At 44.4% G+C, this 21,718-nt stretch overlaps 1 protein-coding gene across 1 annotated transcript in view; it reads right to left on the bottom strand.

The window, feature by feature from the left end:
- The window catches only part of MTUS2 (microtubule associated scaffold protein 2), a gene marked incomplete at both ends in the record, with an annotated part of 327,648 nt that extends 308,138 nt beyond the window's left edge, over positions 1–19,510 (bottom strand). The window contains 2 exons of the mRNA XM_082859275.1: positions 12,224–12,464; positions 17,300–19,510. Coding sequence (XP_082715401.1) covers positions 12,224–12,464; positions 17,300–19,510 — 2,452 coding nt within the window. The remainder of the gene's footprint in view (positions 1–12,223; positions 12,465–17,299) is intronic.
- Between the last annotated feature and the right edge of the window lie 2,208 nt (positions 19,511–21,718).

Raw genomic sequence — 21,718 nt, 5'->3', positions numbered from 1 at the left:
TGGCACATATATACAATGGAATATTACTCAGCCATAAAAAGAAACGAAATTGAGTTATTTGTAGTGAGGTGGATGGACCTAGAGTCTGTCATACAGAGTGAAGTAAGTCAGAAAGAAAAACAAATACCATATGCTAACACATATATATGGAATCTATGAAGAAAAAAAAAAAAGTCATGAAGAACCTAAGGGTAAGACGGGAATAAAGACACAGACCTACTAGAGCATGGACTTGAGGATATGGGGAGGGGGAAGGGTAAGGTGGGACAAAGTGAGACAGTGGCATGGACATATATACACTACCAAATGTAAAATAGATAGCTAGTGGGAAGCAGCTGCATAGCACAGGGAGATCAGCTCCGTGCTCTGTGACCACCTGGAGGGGTGGGATAGGGAGGGTGAGAGGGAGGGAGACTCAAGAGGGAAGAGATATGGGAACATTATATGTATATGTATAACTGATTCACTTTGTTATAATGCAGAAACTAACACACCATTGTAAAGCAATTATACTCCAATAAAGATGTTAAAAAAAAAAAGACTGTTAAAGGAAGGAGGACACGGACTGATCTGCTGAGCAGAGGATGAGTTGGGATATGTCAAGACTAGAGGTATGGAAGTCAGCTGGGGGGCAGCAGATCAGGAGAGAAGTCCGGACATTCTGGGAGCAGGGATGGAGTAGATGCATTCAAGTTACAAAATCAGCAGGTCTGGCTGACTGATTAGCTGGGGGAGTCGGGGGAAGGTGGGACGGTGAGTAAAGAGAAATCTTTGTTGTAGGAATAAGAAAAGGCCGACATCCCTGAGAAACCTCCAAGGGAACCACTGTGGTTAAGCCATGCCCCACTGAGGTCATGCACACCTGAAGACACAGCAATGTGCAGGGACTCTAGGAAAATCCTTCTCACTGCAAACACAGCAGAAGCACGCTGTGGCCAGAAGAGCCCCGCGGAAGGCTCTCCTGCAGAGCGGCTGCACCGCCTGTGGGTCACTCCCTGCGGGCAGCAAAGCAAAGCCCAGAAAGGCCCAGGGTGGCTGCGCGGCACCTCAACGGGTGAGGCTGCAGAGGGATGCAGGGGGCTTAGACCCCGTGCCTTTGCTCCCTTCATTACAGGTGTGTCTGTCCACAATCCGGGAATGATGATCAGGGGAAAAACTGAACTGAGATTGCTGGCTCACTGGCATTATTTAATATCCAGGCTGGAAAGGGAACTAGTGCAAGTTTTTTGTTTTGGTTTGGTTTTGTTAATGTTTCTGGAGTTGCAAAGAGATGGGTCTAAAGGTAAAAACAGAACACCGTGCTAAATGAGCAATAAATCATCTGCAAAACCAAACAAACCTATGTATGCAGTGTGTCTTTAATGGAGGCCCAAATCTTGAGTTTTACTTCCTTATAATTATCTAAAAAATTGAGACTAAGCATTTTTGCGTTATCGGAGTATAACCGGGATCTGAGCATCTGCATTTGCATTTCTGTTTAGATCTTGTCATCTCACCTAAAGCGACTGGATTTAATCCAGAGATTCACAAATATCCAGTGACATATTTTCCACTGTATTAGAGTAAAAACCCCGCCTTGGGAGAGTTGGCCTCTCTATACATAATTGGTCGGTGTATAAATTAGTCCAAGCCTTTGTGTAAGAGAAGGGAACTGGAAAGGGTCGGTGGGGGAGCAGGCATGAGAGAGTGCTACAAACAGAAGGACATTCGCAGCAGGGACAAGCAATGTAAATACTGCCAATGTCATACTTCTGCTGGACAGATCTGCTTATAAATAGAAGCTGTTTAAAAAGAGACGTCAAATCCAGGTGACCTTGTATTAGCGCATCTTACAGAATTAGAAGTGTTAGTCAATTACTTTTAACTGACTCTAAACCCACCAATGCTTCTAAACTGCAGTGGGTATACGTGAGGATGGAGAAAGTTCTTGGATTCTATTTGTATTTGTAGTTCTCGGGGAAATCATCAGAGGCTCAGGGCGCATCGAAAGGAACAATCTCTTTATGAGCAAACGCACTTGAATCATCTGTTTTCTGATAATCGGTTTTAGCACTGCAAAACAGAGGAAAAGCAAAGCACTTGCTCTCTTTGCTAAGGAAGAGACTCAGAAGATTCTGATGACCTAGCATGTCTTTTCCATGGAGCGCATTTAGAGCACAGTTCTCACACTGCTTTTGCAATACTGACGGGACAATCACTTCACACTACGGAGCAGCGCCCTAAGGGGTGCTGGTGACTAGATTTAAGTAGAAAAGGAGACCGCCAGCTCGTGGTGGTGGACAGAACGCAGGCATTTTGTCCCTTTCTTACCAAAGGTGCCTTAAAGTGAGAGTAATTCAATTCTAAGAGGTACAATTCATAATAACAGCTAATATTTATCGACTTCCTTCTATTAAGCACTTTACCTATTTAAACCTAGAACAAGAGACAGGTACTTACCGAGCCAGATATTTCAACAGTTTCTGGAACAGAGACGGAGGCCCCCGACTGGCAGGCAGAGGAAAGCGCAGCCTGCAGCAGACGGGAGAGCCGCGCTGCCCTGGAAAAAAAAGTGCTGACCTCCAGCCGGACAGCCAGGGCCGCAGAGCCTCTGATCCCAGGAAGGAGGAGCGAGAGGCTGAAATGATGAGGGAGACACTATAGCCTCCACCCCACTGTCTCCCTCATCAGGTCCTGCAGTGTCCAGCAGCCAGGAATTTACCCCTACCTGGCCACCCCGTGCCAAGCCCCAGGGTTAGGGGAAACAGACTCCTAAAGAGTCCGAACAAATGGACTTGATGCCCATCCAACTCAATAGTAAGCATGAATGATCACAAAGACTTCGAGAAAAGCTGCCGGCATAACACAAACAACAAAAAAATTGAGAAAAACAAAGAGAAAATCTGCCCCTGAGCATATAGAGAGAATTCAGGAAACAAAAGCTATCTTTAGGATGGGAGGGAGACGCAAGAGGGAGAGGCTATGGGGATATATGTATACGTATAGCTGATTCACTGTGTTATACAGCAGAAACTACACACTATTGAAAAGCAATTATACTCCAATAAAGATGTTTAAAGAAAAAAGCTATCTTTAAAAAAATCTAATTATCCCTAGAGAAATTTGGGAAGATATGGCAACAATAAAAGAAAGTGTGGGGCTTCCCTGGTGGCGCAGTGGTTGAGAGTCCGCCTGCCGATGCAGGGGACGCGGGTTCGTGCCCCGGTCCGGGAAGATCCCACATGCCGCACAGCGGCTGGGCCCGTGAGCCATGGCCGCTGAGCCTGCGCGTCCGGAGCCTGTGCTCCGCAACGGGAGAGGCCACAGCAGTGAGAGGCCCGCGTACTGGGGGAGGGGGGGGAGTGCAATCTGCTATGAAAAGACGCAATCAGAAACCAAGACGGCATCCTTGGAAATTAAAAATACCCAAACAACAATTCAAGAGAAGTGTTAGAAAATAAAGTCCAGTCAGATGGTCTAAAATGAAAAATGTAAAGAATGAAGTAACAGAAAACATGTGAGGAAAACGAGACACAAGTAATCACTTTGGGAGATCCAAAAACCAAATAATAGAAATTCCAGGAAACAGAGAATTAAAACACCAAGGATACAGATGATTCTAAAGCTTCCAGAGAGAAACAAAAGCAGGTCTCCTACCAAAAAAAAAAAAAAAAATATCTATCTATCTATCTATCTATCTATCTATATATATATATTTCTCAGACTGGCACCAGGTTTCTTTAGAGCAACAGTGGAAGTCTGCATGTTTTGAAAGAAAATCATTTTCAACCTAGAAAATGATATTTGATCTAGTGAATGCAGACTAAAGGCTGTCTCAGAAAGGCAAAAACTCTGTGAGTTTGCTTTCCCTGAACCCCCTCTTAGAAAATTACCGAGGATGTACTCCAGCAAAATGAACCAGGAAACACGTGGATCCATCCCAGGAGAAAGAACGAAGGGAAGTTCCAGAAGAACAACATCTAAGCTGAGAAGGCAAACAGAAGCTGTAGGACTGAAAGTCCCAGAGGCAGGCACCAGGAGAAAGCAAAAGGCATCTTGAAACAAAAAGCCCGGGACACAGTGGGTGTCCAGTAAATACATACTGCATGATTCCATTCCTCACTTCGGTTTGAGACTTTACCTGCCCAAACCACTCAATACTCTCCAACTTCTGAACCTATGCTTTGAAATCATGTTTTTATATGGTTTTGGATTAAGGAAGGACAAGAACGTATAAAGATAAGGATACAGCCCCTTTCCATGGTATAGAAAAATCCGGGAAGACAAGCTTTGTGATGAGTGTTCATATACAAGGATAAATCAGACAGAAGTCTTGAGATTCCGTATCAAACAAGGTCAAAATGGCAAAACAAAAAAAATCTAGATGATTCAACCTCATCCTTTACTGTCACTTTAAAAAGCAAATAAACGGAGCAGCTAATTGCAAGGTCCGTCCCCTTCAGCTGTGTCCCATTAGAATTAGTAGTGGATTTTTGCCTGTAGAGCTGAGTTAGAGCCGCCATTACTCTTCCTTGCTTTTTATCCTTGAAGGATTTTCCCACAATCTATTCTGATGTGAACTTGACTCACAGGGTCGGGGGTTAGTCAAATCCACCCCCTAGAACCTATCTACTTCTCTCTATACCCTACCACCACCTTGGCTATCATTTAGGGTATCCTGCATCAGTCTCTTAAAAGGTCCCTGTCTCCATCCTTGTTACCCCACCCCACTCCTGTCCCTCAGGACCTCAATACACCTCAATCCATTCTCCAAACTTCAGTCTAACAGATATTTTTTAAGTGAAATGTGATCCTATCAGTCCCTTGCTTAATATCCTTTAACGGCACCATCTTGTTCTTAGGAGAAAAGGCCAATTCCTTAACACAGCTTACCACGTCATTACAATCTTCTGCCTTTTTTTTTTCTCATCCTTCTTTGACATCCTATGTTCCAGGCATACCAGTCTTCACATGTAGCATTCCCTCTGCCTGGAATACCCATCCACTCGCATCACCTCCTCATCCCTGACCCCCATACCTCAAATCCTTTGCTCCTTCGTACCATACTTCACCTAAGAAACTTTCCTGGACCCCGACTTGGGGTTAGATCCCCTCCTATGTTCTTCTGAGCCCAGAAGAGTTTGCCATCCCAGCACTAAGTCACACTGCATCATAACTGCCTGTGGGATCTCTTCTATCTTGTTCATGGTTGTATCCTCAGTGCTGAAACAACGTGGCACACAGTAGGTGCTCAGTATTCATTACATATACTAATACTGTTTGTCCAAATAAATAGAAGAATAGTTGTTACGCCTGTGATGCACCCCAGGGCCCCTGAAGCTGACTCTCTGGGTCTGGGCCAAGGAAACTTACATTTTTAATAAGTTTCTGCAGGGCATTTTAGGCATGCTCAGTTGCAATGAAAGTAAGTCAAAGATGGGATGGCTTTGTTGGCCGAATGCACAATAAAAAAAATAGTCACTGTCAATGTCCATTTCAACAGTATGTAGAAATGGGTGACATTGAGAGATATACTAAGACAAACACCAGTACAAACTTAATGGTTCCTCCGAAGCCTCCAAGACTCGTCCCAAGGTCATCCAGTGTTATTAAGACACCAAAGGAACCATAGTTATGCCATGTTCTCTTGGACCATCTCAGGAATTCATCAGTTTGTCTTACAGGGATGTTTTCCCACCTGATTTAAATTTTTCTTGGTAGATGCTATAGTTGTCATGAAAGTAAGTAAAACTGTGATAAAAATAGTAATGTGGCACTTAAGCAATGCCAAAAAACTTGTTATTTTTTTTTTGAAATCGAAGTATAGTTGATTTACAATGTTGTGTTAGTTTCTGGTGTACAGCAACGTGATTCAGTTATACTTATATACACACACACATTTTTTCATATTCTTTTTCATTATGGTTTATTATAGGATATTGAATATAGTTCCCTTCGCTATAATAGCAGGACCTTGTTCTTTATATATATAGTAGTTTGTATCTGTTAATCCCAAACTCCTAATTTATCTCTCCCCCTGCCCCCTTTCCCCTTTGGTAACCATAAATTTGACTTCTACGTCTTTGAGTCTGTTTCTGTTTCGTAGATAAGTTCATTCGTGTCATATTTTAGATTCCACATGTAAGTGATATCATGGCGTTTGTCTTTCTCTGTCTGACTTACTGCTCTTAGTATGATCATCTCTAGGTCCATCCATGTTGCTGCAAATGGCATATTTCATTCTCTACTCTCATTCTTAACACAGGAACCAACACCTCACCCACTGTGTTTCTTCTCTTTCTCCCTTCCTTTGCCTTACAAGAGTCAATGCTCTGCTTCTGTTCCAAGGTCCACCCTCCACATGGGATTGCGATCTCATTGTCTGCCACCCACCTGGGCACCTTGTTCCAACAGTTAATACCACCACACCCTTCAGCCTCTCTCCCCAGGCCACTCCCTCTCGCTCACAATTCCAACTAAGTCCGACCTCTCACACAGGCTCTGAAAAACAAAACAACACACAGCCCTGCTTCCCCTACAGCAAGCACCCAGGGCTCTCCTCCACCGGTGCATTTTTAGAAACAGCGGTCTATTCTCATTGCTTCCACTTCCTCACTTTTCATTCACTTCTCAGCCTTACTAAGACGTGACTTCCACCCCATGTTTTACTAAAATTGCTCATTCAGAACTAGGTCACCAACTGCTTCCTAATTTCCGATCCCAGCCTCTTTGCATTTTTCCTTGTCCTGTCTTCTGTGAGACAGACTTGACCATTTTCTACCTTGGAAGCTCCCCCTTCCTTAGACTCCAATGCTACATTTTCCCAATGGCCTCCACCCACCCACCCTGCAGTCTCCTGCCTCTTGCAGGCGTCTTTCTTCAGTTACTCCTTAAATGTGGACACAAAGTCCTCTTCTTGACCCCTTCCTTACTCTGTCCTCCCTCTCCCGCCCTCATCCATTTGCACGGCTTCGACTCACATCTAGGTGGCGATGACTCCTACACTGACCTTCGGCTCCAACTTCTCTCCAGTCCCCATTTCTGCCCTTTGGAAATTTCTACCTGAATGTTCCCAAGGAACCTCAAACTCCGCATGTGTCCAATGACTAACTGTCCAACACTAGCCCCACCCTACCAAGCATCCTCCAGTCCTCCCTACTGAGTAATCGGTCCCTGTGAGGGATCTGAATCGCCCAAACTGATGACCCGTTTCTCTGACAGATACACATTCTACCATTACCCCTTCTGGTAAACTCCTATTTATCCTGCAAAATTCAATTCAACTCACCTCACTTGGAAAATCTTTCCAGAGCCCCAACCTGCCCGAGCTGAGTTGGATAGCCCCCTCACGTGCATTCTGCATGTCTCTATCAAGTATGTCTCTCTTCCTGTTGTAATCACTGGTTTAACTCTCTGTGTCCCCACAAAGTGGGGATAATGCTCTCACCTCAGAATTCTTCCTTTAGAAATATTGAATATATGCTTACAATTTGCTAAATTTCTGACATCATCATGACCACTCAGAGTGCTCCACAATCACTACTGTGCTTGTGTTTTTAAATTGTTCCAATCAAGTTTACTTGTTCTTCAATATATATTACATTAACTTAATAGCCTACATTTTAAAATTTGGCAGGATTCAACCTGCCTTTTGAAAAAAATTACCAAAGAGGTTATGTTGAACTCTAAAATAAAATTTATTTTAATAAGCAGAATTCATAACAAAACTGAATATAAGTTGAGAAAAACTGTCTCAACTTACCTGATTGAACTTCTCTGGTTATTTATAGAGTAAAGTACTTCTCATCTAGTCTTTAAAAAACTTCTATTCTGACACTTTATCCCTATCAAAAAATATTATAGTTCTTTCAGGGTGCACTGGCTGACACAAAAACGTCACGCTTTCAGCAACACTGGGTGTAGTTATTTTCATGAAAACAAATTACATCCTGATATGTTGTATACCAGTTAACATTTTTTACATAATGTATTACATAATGCTGTGAGAGATGTTTTTCAGAAAAAGGAACATAAAACATATATAAATCTACTAAAAAGGCAGTACAGAAAAGAACTATCTTTTTAACTCTTTAGATGTGAAGGCTCTAATAATGAATTGTTTTTATATACAATCTTAGGTTTCACTAGTACAGATTTTACGTCCACCTAAAGGGAGGTAACCGTCCTGCTGCTGTACTTTGAGTACTTAAATAGCATCCTGAGCTTCATACCCAGGCCTGATGACAGTAAAACTTCATAGGTTTACGCATGACTGTGGAGTCAGAAAACACTGTATACAAAAACACAGAAATTATCTAAGAAGTAAGCAAGTGCTTAGGTTTATTTATTTTTCAGCAGACAGAATCACATTAAGATCTGTAAGACTTTGGAACTTCCCTGCCAGTCCAGTGGTTAAGACTCCGTGCTTCCACTGCAGAGGGCACGGGTTCGATCCCCGGTCGGGGAACTAAGATCCCGCATGCTGCATGGCACGGCCAAAAACACCAAAAGGATCTGTAAGACTTTAAGGGTCTTAGGAAAGAGTATTCATTTATAGCAAAGAAACTGTGTAAGAATATGCTTTGTGGGGTAGCATGTACTTATGGCACCTCTGGTTCTTCTAAGCCACTTTAAAGCCATGATACACATAATGGTACTCACAGAGCCAACACAGGAGTGGAAACAACAGGAATTCTTCCCAAAGTTTAAGTCACAGGTTTACTTGTCTACAGGAGACCTAAGTGTTTTCCTACCTAAGACCTGAAAAAAATACAGTGTATGCAGTTCACATATCAAACCAGATCTTAGGATTCAGAATGAGGGACATCGCCTGAGTCTGGAAATGTGAACGCTAAATTACGGGCTGCAGCACTGAGGGCTGTTCCTACCTCCTGTTCTCATTGCCAGTGTGATGCTGCTCAGAGCCTCGAGTGACCACGTAAAATAAAGATCTAAGAATAACCAAGGCAAGAGTGACAGAGAATCCCAACGTGCTGAATATGTGATGCCAGGCCCAAAATCAAACACAAACTGCAAACAAAATACAACCATATACAGAAACATTTTAGAAGTATTCTTAAAGTAATAACAAAAAAACCCCAAACAACCATTATAGTCTGAAACTAAAAGAGCAAACACAAAAGAGAAAGTTTTCTCATTAGCTACAACAAACATCATCTGACGTCAACAATCTCTGATGAATATGTAAAAGCAACTTCAGCCATAAAGATTTAATTGATATGGAAACTGCCATAAACAATTACAAAATGAAACAAAATATATAAAACTAATGTTTTCAGAAACTGTACAACAACCGCCCAGGAGGGAGGAACTCAAAGACAGTCTGTCCGTCACAGTGAGTTGAAGACACAGAGCTCAAAGTTTGGAGAGTCAGAGGCAGTGAGAATGTGTGGGGCAAAGGGAAGGGAGATATGCAGACAAACTGTCCCCTTAGAGCGTGCTCTCAACCCGCCACAAAACTCAGATCACACTGCCCTACTTCCAAAGCCTCCAATGGTCTTCTCACCCAGACTAACAGTCACATCCTTATGACCTTCTTAGGCCTTCTGCAAGTTCCCTCAATGCCAGCCACCCCTCTACTCTCCTCCCCAACCACTCTTCCCGCTGCTTACTCTGCTCCAGCCTCCCTGGCCTTCTTGCCACCCCAGGGCCTTTGCACTGGCTCTTCCCTCCCTCCCATCTTTGGGGACTGGCTTAAAGGTCATCGCCCAGGGAGGCCTTTTCCAGCCATCCTATTTAAAATTGGAATCTCCCTCCTTCTTGGCCCAGATCCCAAATTCCCCCTTCTCTAATGTCTCATTTTCTTCAATACTAGTGATTTCTCTCAATAGACCATGTGCTTTATTTATTCACTAAAAAAAAAAAAAAAAAAAAAAAGTTTGCCTACCCCCATCCTAAAATTCTAAAACAGGGGCAAGGATTTTTGCCTGTTGTCACTGCTTTCTGCCCACACCTAGAACAATGCTGACATGTAACAGTCCCACAGTACTCATTGTTGAATGAGTGACTGAACACATAATTGACCTGTAGCAGCTATGTAACAGCAGGTAGATCCATCATAATATACATATACCATGGGAACCATTAAAAAATAATTTGATTTTTTATAGAAGGGCTTACCAGGAAAACAACCAGCCATTAAGACCATCAGTTATTACCTGAGTAAATGACAAGTCACAAAATGGCAAACAGGTAAAAAAAGTTCCCTTCCACTAATAGTAAAAGAAATGCAATGATAATAATAGGAGGAGGAGTAATAATAATGGTAATACTCAATCCTGGCAAGGGTGTGGCAAAGAGAAGCACCTTCAAGAAACTCTAGTGTGAAAATAATTACTACGCATTTTCTAGAAAATAAGTCAGTCTTAAAAAATGTTTGGATATGTATTTATCCAATAATTAAACTACAAATAATCTATTCTGAGAAAACAATATGAAAGAAGACAAATAAGTACAGAGATTCAAATTGCAACATTATTGAAGATAGTGTAGAATAAGCAGAACCCAACTTCCATGAATGACTTCTGGTGTTATTCCCCATGCATTCTTCCCACTTCCTCAGAGAGGCTGCCCCGAAGCACCTGTGTCCCACCCATAGAGCACTCTCCTGGTTGCAATTTCTCAAAACACTGTGCTTCTTGCTTTGCTGACACTTAGCACAATTTCCAATTATGCATGTATCTTTTTATTGTCTATTTCATCCATTAGACTATGTTGCACAAAGGCAGGAGTTCTCTGTTCACTGCTGCAGTCCTCGAGTTACACCTTCTGGCACCTGGTAAGTATCCAGAATTTGTTAAATCAATGAATAAATGAACAAAACAGAATCTTACGTGGCCATTAAAATATTTCTGAAACACTGATGGCATAGGAAATGCCTACAATATGATATTACTAGGAAAAAACAAAATTCACGTCCAGTATTAACTCAACTATTTAAAAACGCATACGAAGAAACACACGGGAAGAAAAATTTCCATAATATTAACTCTGGGCTGGATGCTAAAAATATAAGTACAATTACTTTCTTCTTCATATTTTTCTATATTCAAAGTTTTTGACAAGGGGTATATATTATTTCTATAATAAAATAAGACATAAAACCTAGAGGAAACCACATGAGCAGAAGAAGGGATGGAGAGAGGAAAACAGGGAAGTGCAGAGAGCATCAGGAGAGGACACGGGCCAGCCACTGCAGAGCAGGAGAATGGGGCTGGGATGGGGCGCTCAAGACGTGTGAACAGCTGAAAAGAGAGATACGGTCACCGCTGTACTGCAGAAAGGTCTCCCTGACACACTACAGCCTGGATGCCAAACCCAGCCCGCTACAGGTATACCTCATTTTACCGCACTTCGCAGGTACTGCGATTTTTACAAATTGAAGGTTTGAGGCAACCCTGCCTCCAGCGAGTCTGTCGGCACCATTTTTCCAACAGCATTTGCTCGCGTTGTGTTGCTGGTGTCACATTTTGGTAATTCTCACAATATTTCAAACTTTTAAATTATTATTATGCTTGTTATACCGATCTGTGATCAGTCATCTCTAATGTTACTATCACGACTTGCTGAAGGCTCAGATGATGGTTAGGATTTTTTATAAATAAAGTATTTTTTAATTAAGGTGGATATATTGTTTTTGTAGACATAATGCTACTTAATAGACTCCAGTATAGCGTGAACATAACTTTTACATGCGCTGGGAAACCAAAAACTCGTATGACTCTCTTTCATTGCAATATTTGCTCCACTGCAGTGGTCTGGAACCGGAACTGCAGGCACACCCAAGGTGTGCCTGTATCTGTTTTCGTAAAACAAGTTGTGTTGAAACACAGCTGCACCCACGCATTCACGGACTGTCTATGGCTACTTTCATGCTAAGTAATTACAATACAGACAATTATGGCCCAGAGGCCTAAAATATTTACTATCTGGCCCTCTCTGAGCCCTAGTCTATAGGATGTATCAGAGAAACTACATGTATAGGAGAAACTACAAGAAATGAGGTGGTGGTCACAAGGGCCACCGCTTTGAGGGTGAAATGGAGAACGACAGTCGCAGATAGATGAGTCTTGACAAATGTCTGTATCTACAATCAGAGGGAAGAACAGAAAAAAGGCTCTTTTAAAGAAGGAGAGGCATTCATACTTTAGGCGGTTACCATCACTTTACGCGATTACTATTTACAAGTACAGCAGGAAAGAGCAGTCCCTGTGGCACTGGTTACCTGCAGGGTCGGAACTGTAGAGGCTGGCAGCTGCCGCTATGGTTCCTGGTGGGTGAATGGCACTCGCTGAAGACCTCTGGCTCGCGATCAGGATCCTGCTCTTGGCAGATGGTAAACGTGACATTGCACCCAATCCCAACTGGGGCTTAAGGAGCATGGCCGATCGATAGAAAGTTGGAGGAACTTCGTAGTGAGTATAGGGAGGAGAACAAAATTCTTCTTTTCCAGGGCGTTCTGTAACCTATGGTAAATGACAAGAAGCTCATTCAGAGAACCGCACATCACGGGATGAGTGCGGAACCTGGTCCGGAGACCAAGGCTCCAACAGTGACCACCCTGGGACCACTGAGCTGCTTCATCACCCATCTCTTACCTTCTCTGGGCCCAATGTCTTCATCTCTAAGTTGACAACAACTGGATGATCCCTTAGGTCTATGCTGGTTTTAATACTCTATGAATCTACATTTCGCTGGGAGGAGAAAGAATTCCCTCCATCAGATTTTTAAATTTGATCACTACAAAATCATTGGAATTTGTGCAAGGAGTTAATCTATAAACGAAAAATGTCAATGACGCAAGGAAAGAATTGAGCAAATGTTCACGGAACTACGACAGTCTCATTATTCCTAAGGAGAAAAGGCACAGTTTCCCTGGTGACCTAGTCTTAACAATAAGTTGATGAACCTTATCAATTTATGTTAAGTATTAGGCTACTTAGGAAATAAAGTATGCATTGTTAATGAGGGGGAAAAGGTTATTTGGAAGAATAGAGAAGTTAATGGAAAGATGTGTTTTCAGGCTTCTACGTTCTTTTTACATAATTAAAAATGAGAGACTGTGAATTACCTCTGATTGTCTTCCCTAGTAAGGTGTTGCCTCCAGGAATGTCTGAGCAAGTTTCACTAGAAGGGGAGTTTTGGGGCAGAGTCTTGCTGACTGCTGAATTCAGAGCACCTAGAACAATGCCTAGCACAGAGCTGAAATCAACAAACATCTATTAAATAAAGGAATCATGTTTCATTCTTTCCTGAATCGAACAACATGACATCATGTTACTGTTGCCTGTGATTAACAGTTTGGATGAGAATACAATTGATGGCTACCTTTTATATATGCAATTCTGTACTCACAAAGCCTGTTCATAGTATCAGTGTTTCTTCATGTTAAAAGTGAAAAAAAAAAAAAAGACAACGAAATAATCTTATTTCCTTTAAGTTAAAAAAAAAAAGTGCCAGAGGCTATGTATGAAAAGACCTAGATGTCAACTAACTCTGCTCTAAATCATAATACATGTTACGTGTCAAACCTCTATGCAGGAATCACAGGCATTTAACAGTACTCTTTATAGGGGCTATAAAGCTTTGATCCAGGCTGTTGAAGAGATAAACCCTTAATTTAATACTCTTTTACTGATGAAATAGATATGAAGTTCTCCTTAAATTGACGTTATTGAAACAGAAGATGAGGCCTTTAAAGTTTTATCATAATCACATTGTAAAATATGCATGATTGCTGTAGTAGTAGATGGAATTCAGGCCCCAGCAAATTATATTCCTGTGAAAGAACATTCTACATCTGCTCTCTGATAAAATTTTTACCAGTTTCTACTTACTCTCTTACTGTCAATCTTTGTTTTTTCTATTATACTCATATTTGCTCAATCTTTTTTTATTTTAGTGTCTAAGTGTTTGGTGTCACTGCTCACTGCTTTTAGCAGGTGCTCCCATGAAGAAATTATTATCATTTCTAACCTACATCTGTCAGGATTTTAGGATTGCAATGTCTTATCTCAGTAATTATTCTGTTCTTTCAAACTGTATAGGTTTCAGGGGTCAAAATCCATCATTCCATCATTTGAAAACGACCTTAACAATTTCAGGAACCTCAATGCCTGCCATTTTGTTGGGTAATTTGTCTCTGGTAAGATAAAAAATTCTTTGAAAAGGTGAAAAGTACTCCTTAGATGCCTAATCTACGCATTTTTAATAAAACAAGAGAGCCTACAAAAAGCTTCACACTCTTTTCTTTCATCTTTATTGACAGAACCCAGCAGGTATCACCGTACAGTCATAAACACAGTGAGATTAACCCCAAATGGGTTTTTCCCCTCTTTCTCTAATGCAGTAGTTTTAGAGAAATAATTCTGAAACTAAAGAATCCTTGTGATTTCAAACAAACTCCTAAAACCCATCAAGGCACACACCACAAGCAACTAAGTTCTTACTGGGCTGTCCCTCTTCCCATCTGCCCTGTCCTGTTCTCAGGGGAGGCCGGCTGGGGAGACAATGGAGCAAATGCAGAGGCTTCACTGAGAAGCTACGGCAAGGAGAGGGCTTGTGACGGCTCACTTTGTCAACGTGATAGGCCACGTCACCCAGATATGTGGTTAAAGATTATCCTAGATGTTTCTCTAGTGCTGTTTTTCAGCTGAGATCAACATTTAATTCAGTAGACCTTGAATAAAGCAGATTACTCTTCATCATGTGGGTGGGCCTCGTCCAATCAGTTGAAGGCCTTAATAGAAAAAGACCTCCCTTAAAGAAGAGGGAAATCTCCCAGCAGATGGCTTTTGAATTTAAACTGCAGCATCAACCCTTCCCTAGGTCTCCAGCCTGCCAGCCCACCCTGCATATTTTGGACTTGCCAGTCTCCACAACTGCATGCACCAATTCCTTAAAGTCCCAACAGATAGAAAGGTACATACATACACATACCTGTATGTACAATCTGTTTCTCTGGAGAGCTCTGACAGGCACAGTGTCCTACAGTGATGAGGTGGTACCAGGCAGGAGCAGCAGGGTTCAGCCCTAATCACACACCTGTATGCTGTAAGCACACAAGCTCACCGGGTCCTCTCCCTCTTGCTCCCTTCCCCCCACTTACACCAGTAATTAAAAGGATTCCCGGGCTTCCCTGGTGGCGCAGTGGTTGAGAATCCACCTGCCGATGCAGGGGACACGGGTTCGAGCCCTGGTCTGGGAGGATCCCACATGCCGCGGAGCAACTAGGCCCATGAGCCACAACTACTGAGCCTGCGCGTCTGGAGCCCATGCTCCGCAACAAGAGAGGCCGCGATAGTGAGAGGCCCGCGCACTGCGATGAAGAGTGGCCCCCGCTCGCCGCAACTCGAGAAAGCCCTCGCACAGAAACGAAGACCCAACACAGCCAAAAATAAATTAATTAATTAATTAATTTTTAAAAAAATAAAAAGGATTCCCCCAAGAAGTCAATAGGAGGGAGTGTCCCAGAGGCCTCAGGATAGCTGAGAGCAGAAAGCAGTCTAAACAGGTCAGCGTATTTTATCCTCCTGGCATGACTAGACCCACGATGACCTTCAGAGCCACTTCTGGGGGCTGAACACAGGAGGGGGACTCTCTGGGTTACACCAAGTCACAGCTACAGGAGCAAAGGGCAAAGGCCAGCCCATTCTCCACTTGTGATTAGAGACTACCGCAGAAATGAGCCCAGCACAACCCCTGGGGCTTCTCTGCTCTATCCTGTAGCCTGAGGAAAGGACCTGGGCCTCAAATGCTCTGATTACAGCAGGAAATGGTCCTCAGAGCGGCTGGTGCACAGTGGCACTGCTGTCCCCACACCAACGGGGTCTCCCCAAATCCCTCAACACTACTAAAGCCGCACCAACACTCATACTATCCCACTTCCTGGAGACTTGGGGTGGCTTCTACAGGATTAAGAATAGAGAATATCTGGGGGGGATGTGCATCTAATATAGATATTACTGTATATTTTATGGAGAGAGTGGAAGCAACAAAGAAAGGAAACATACATTAAAAAATTAAGAAGGGTCAAAGAGATAGAACAGTAACAGGATTTTTGCCTACATCTCCAAATAAAGTTTCTTTCACAACTGTGTTTTGCAGAGAAAAATCTAGGGTATCTTTTTGTTTGGGGGCGGGGGGAGGGTAGAAAATTACTTTATTTAACGAACTGTTACAAATGAAAGTCTCCAATGAAGTGATCATTGAACAGAGACCTAAAGAACGTGAAGGAGAAAGACATTCAGATATCTGGGAGAAGAATATTCTGAGCAGAGGGAAGTGCAAAGGCCCTGAGGCAGCAGAGGGAGAGAGAGAGTGAAGGAAGGAGAGGTGGTCGGGAAGTAAAGGAGCCAGATCGAGTGCATCCTAACAGCTGAGCATCCTATAGGCTCCAGCCCGTGTTCTGAGTGGCCTGAGCAGACGTGGAGGGTGTCGGGGAGAGAAACGATCTGACGTTGCTTTCCTCTTAGTTGATCACTGGCTGCCGTGAGACTGCATCCAGAGAAAACCTCCTTTCTGAGCTCTGGGAGCACAACTCGCCATAGCGCCCCAGTACTGAGAGGGGCCACAGAGTGAGGAGACTGGGTGGGTGTGGGCGAGCATCTCAGTGCTGTCCTTGTTTTGCTGCCTTGGATGAGTGACTCAGAGCTCTCCAAGGCTGCTTCCTCATCTGAACAATGATAAGAACCGCAATCCCACCCTCCAGAGAATCACTGCAAGGATTAGTGAAGACCGGCAAAGATTAAATGTGATGTTCTGTGGGCCCAATGCATAGTAGACACTCAACTAAATGCTAGTTGTAATTACCGTTTTGACTTAAAACAGAGCTCATGCCTAACACATTATTTTCTACTCACTGTGCTCTTGACATGGACGAATACAAGATTCTCCCAGAAGGGAAATACTCCCCCTCACAGGATGAAGTCTGACTAATTTGAACAGTATATTTATTTTGGATTTTTTTCCATTGACCTAGAAGAATTATGCTCCCTTATTTAAACAAGGAAGCCGGTTTGAATGCACACCTATCTAACTTTTGTGCATTATGTCAGGTAGAATTTAAATGACTCTCTTCAGACGTTAGCTCCATCTCATCTGATCATCAAACTCTTCTCATCGAAAGTGTCCATTTGCCTACGACCTCCTCTAGCTAAAACCGCCCATTTCTGTACAAGCGCATGCATCAGAGTCTGCAATTTGCTAAGAGAGGAAATTCTGTTTTCACCATTCATAGAAAATACACAACAAACTTTAGGACGTTCAGCTTATAGACCGTATCACAGTGGCATTCTCTTACCTCCTGTAAAAACTTCTCACTCATTTGACTGAAGGGGTGTCCCGGTGGCTTGATCCCAGACACGACCAGTCCGGAGCTGAACACCCGGGGCCGCTGCAGGTCTGGCTTGAACTTGTCATAGAGGCTGGCGGCCGGCTTCAGGTCTCCACCTGCCGCCTTCTCCTCTTTGGGGAGAGGCATGTTACACGAGGGCGGGGCGTAAGGTAGCCCCACGGGAACCAGAGACGCGTCCACCTGGCCGAGGGCCTGAGGGCTCCTCCGGATATAGGTGATGATCTTGGGCCTCACGTGCTTGGGCTTGGGCATAACGAGGGGCCGGGGATCCGCCCTTTCTTCCGTCTTTTCAACCTGGGGGCCCTCCGTTCCCTCCTGTGAGGCGGGTGTGTCCTCGGGACGGGTGAGGCCAGGCTTGGGGATCCCACCAGGGCAGGGGTTCTTGTCAGGCACTTTCAGGGAAGCGTGTGACAACCTGGAGCTGTTGGCAGAAGGCGGGGCGGCCGGGGGGACCCCCGCGTCCACATTCAAGGCACCCAAGTCCGGAAAACGGCTGCTGGGTTGCACGGGCTGCCGGGCCACATTCACGGTTGTCTCTGGGTGGAGGGGCGCTGGGACTCCGGGAAGAGAATCTGCCCTTACTTGGGGGGTGCTTTCAGTCTTCACTGCAGTCTCTAGATGGTTCCTAGTCTCAGCAACGGATGTAGCGATCTCTGTGCTTTCCCCGGCTTCTGAGCTGCTGCTTGGAGGGTCGGGGGGCTCAGGGACCCCAGTTCCGCTCTCTCCAACAGAACGATCTGAGTTAAAAACCGTAGCGCCGTCCCCGTTCCCACCGCCCAGAACCCCTCTCTCCTCTCTGGCACCTGAGGGCCTGCTGTCAGTCAGATCACCAGGAACAAAAGCGACGTGACCATCCCTGGGTGAAACGCTGCTGGATGGGGCTTCACCCGGTTTCCTAGCTGCACTTGGTGAACTTCTGCCCGCGGGCTGATGCCCAGCAGCTCCCGAGGAGGCGGGGCTCGGCTTGGGGGTGGGCTGGAGAGACCCCTCCTCACCGCTCTTTTCCTGCTCGCCCCTGCCTCTTCCCATGGCCGGCGGGTGGGGCCCGCTGTGCGCCGCAGCTGAGGCTTCCTGCTGTGCTCCCTCCCTACACGGCTCCTTTCTCCCTGGGGATGACACGCCATCCTCCTGAGGACATCCCAGCCCGTCCGCCTGGGTGGACGGCAGCTCCTGCGCAGCCCTGAGCTGCACACGTTTCAGCTCCATCTCGGGCTCGGGCTTTCCCTGACCTGGCTGTGCTTCTGGCTTCCTCAGGACGTCTCTCGAGGCTGGAGAGGAACTGGGAGCGCACTCTGGGTGGGCGGAAGGCTCTGTGCTCTGGGTGCTAACTTTGGGTACCTGTCCCCCATCCGGCTGGGTCTCTAAGGGGGTGGTCTCCTTGATTACTGAGGTAGATGGTTTAGGATGACGTGAGCTCTTTCCCTCTGAGGTACCATCAGCTGGAAGACAAGCCAGCCCTGGAGAAGGGGCTGCCCCCATCTTCTGCGGCCCCTCCCCACCACTGGGTACCGGACGGGGGACTTCTGGGGACCCCAGCACTGCAGGCTGTGGAAGCGGCCAGGCCAGACCCCCAGCCCACTCCTTGGTAAGCATGTCCACTGCTACGGCAGAGCTGCCAGCTCTCTCCAGAGAATGTCTCCTCAGTTCCGCATTGTCAAGGGTCTTGGCCAACTTATCCTTGGGAACATGCCGGGGAACGTCAACCTCCCTCTGAGCCGAAACCTCTGGGCTGGCCTCACCTGTGACAGTCCTCCAACTTGATTGACATTGTCCCGGAAGACCCCGAGGGGCCTGCAGGGGATCTGTGCCTCTCTCCAGCATGGGCTCTTCATTCCGTTCTCTCTGAGCCATCGGAGAAAATTTAAAATCCTTCAGGCTGGCAGGGCCAACCTGAGATGCCTTCGAAAAGCCCTGAAGGGGGTGAAACTCCTTCTGGACACGGGTACTACTTTCTGGCCCCCTTGAATTTGCATTTCCAATTTCATCTGTCAGGGCACACGTCACAGGCTCATCAGGAGAGGAGCTGACCTCCAACATGACGGGGTTGGCATTGGTGTCTCCCAGACTTAGGACGCTCTCGTTGTTGTTTTTCACTCCATTTCTGTCGTCCTGTAACTCAGTGTAACATGATTTCTTAGGAGCCACTGGGACACTCATTTTCCAGCCTTCAGTCGGGGCTGCCTGCCATGCAGTCCTCCTTAATGGAAAGGGGCTTCCTTCAAGCTGCTACCTGGGGAACAGGGAAATCTCAAGCTGCTTGTTGCCCCCTGACAGCATCACTGGGCGATCCTGTCTTCATCATTTTCAGAGCAGTTTTAAAACTGGGCATTGTCTTGATACACAGCAGGATGACTTCTCTGTTAGGTTCCAGCTGAACGAGAGCCAATTAGCCCATGAGACCTAGAGAGAAATAAAAAGAAAAGTGCGCTAGATTGACAGATACAGAGTCTCGGGAGAAAAGAGAAGCATGGTAAACACAGATTTATTCATCACTTTCCTACTATTACTTCATTCACTCAATCCAGGTACTACTTCTCAAAAGGCTTTTTAGACAGGGGCTCCTGCTGGCCAAATATGGGAAACTGTAACATCAAAACGATTCATGTTAGAAGTGGATTATAAATACATAGTAAATCTTAAATTTGTATTTTAAAAATTCACAGGTTCATACTGATACGGATTAAAAAGAGCGGAGGAGAAAGGAAGGCTCTTCTTCACAGAATACCAACTAATATACAAAAAATTAGACAATTAGAAAAATCACCACTTTGTATTCACCAGAGTAACAATTATCTTGGACGAGGGATGCCAATAGTTGCTAAAATCACTGAGTGCAAAATTGTTGGGGAACAGGATATTTACAGAATCTTAAAGCACCACCCTCCAGATTATTTTATTTCTTACAAAGGAAAATTTCATGTGTACAATGGAGAAAGCTGGTAGACACCATCAAATGTAACATCATCATTATGGAAAGTGCTATCATGTGCTCCGGATGTTAGGGGGTTCTCAGGCCTCACATCCCCTATGAGAGTATCCCTGCTGTAAATGTTCAACCTGAGTTTAATCATGAGGAAATAATCAGGCGAATTTAAATTGGTGGGCATTCTACAAAATAGCTGGGCTACACCTGCCCCCCAAACACCAATGGACACCTGCACACAATGCATGATCCTTGCTGGATCCTGGAGTTTTAAAAACGTTAGCAGAGAACATTGGAACAATTCAAGATTTAAATGTGGACCATCTATTGGGTAAAGGTATTTTATCAACGTTAACTTTCTTGGGTGTGTAACAGTATCACAATTATACCAGAGATAATCTGTGTTCCTGGAAGATACATGATATTAAACATGACATGCTTGTTAACATGACATGTTGTCTGTAACTTACTCTCAAACGGTCAACAAAGAGAAAAATGTGTATGTGTGTGTGTATGTATGTGTGTGTGTGTGCGTGTGTGTGTGTGAAAGAGAGAGAGAGAGAGAGCACACAAACATGGAAAAATGTTAGCAATTTGAAGATCCAGGAGATCCACTCGACTACACCTGCAACCTTTGTACAGGTTTGACACTTTTCAAAATAAAGAGTTGGAGGAAATTCTAGTAGCCTGCGAGTCCTGGATGATCCAGCCCCTACATACCTTTCTAGCCTCATTTCCTCTCATCCTTTCCTTTCCTAGGCTGCAGCCACACTCCTCATTCCTCACGTTACCATGTTCCTTTCTCCCTGCTTCAGGGCCTTTGCACATACCCTTCCATCTGCATGGAATATGGAATCCTCCCCTGACCTCACCCAACAAACTCCCGTTTAGTCTTCGGTTTGCAGCTTAAATGCCACTTCCTCCAGGAAGCCTTCCTGATCCACTAGATCAGGTCCTTCTATGCTGAACTTTCAAAAACCCTATATTTTACTTAAAAAAGAAAACTCCAAATGTGCTAGGCATCAAAGAAAATATTGTTAAATACCTGGCACATACATATATCTATCTATCTATATGGAACTTAATATGTACTCTTAGCACAAGTGAATGAATCCATGACAAGATGAATGATGAAGATCAATGTTATTTCTGCCCTGATGGAGATTAAACTCTAATAAAGTATTTAAATTTCTACCAAAGTAGCCTCACAGATCATCAGTAAACCACTCAAGGCTAACACTGTTTTATCCACTACGATGAATGCATTCATTAGGCCCTGGGGATGGGAGACTTTAAAAGTACCAAGGTTCTGTCTCGTACCCAACTCCCCCAGTGGGGAATCAAAGTGAACAGCTGCCTTCCACGCCTTCCTCTGCTTCGTGCAAACATGCACGAGTGCACACGCACATTACACGGGAGACTGTTACATTTCTACCAAAATA

This window comes from Leucopleurus acutus, assembly GCF_964270905.1.
Source record: "Leucopleurus acutus genome assembly, chromosome: 18".
Taxonomy (NCBI): domain Eukaryota; kingdom Metazoa; phylum Chordata; class Mammalia; order Artiodactyla; family Delphinidae; genus Leucopleurus; species Leucopleurus acutus.
The sequence above is the reverse complement of the archived record's forward strand: the minus strand, read 5'-3'. Positions and strand labels throughout refer to the sequence as shown.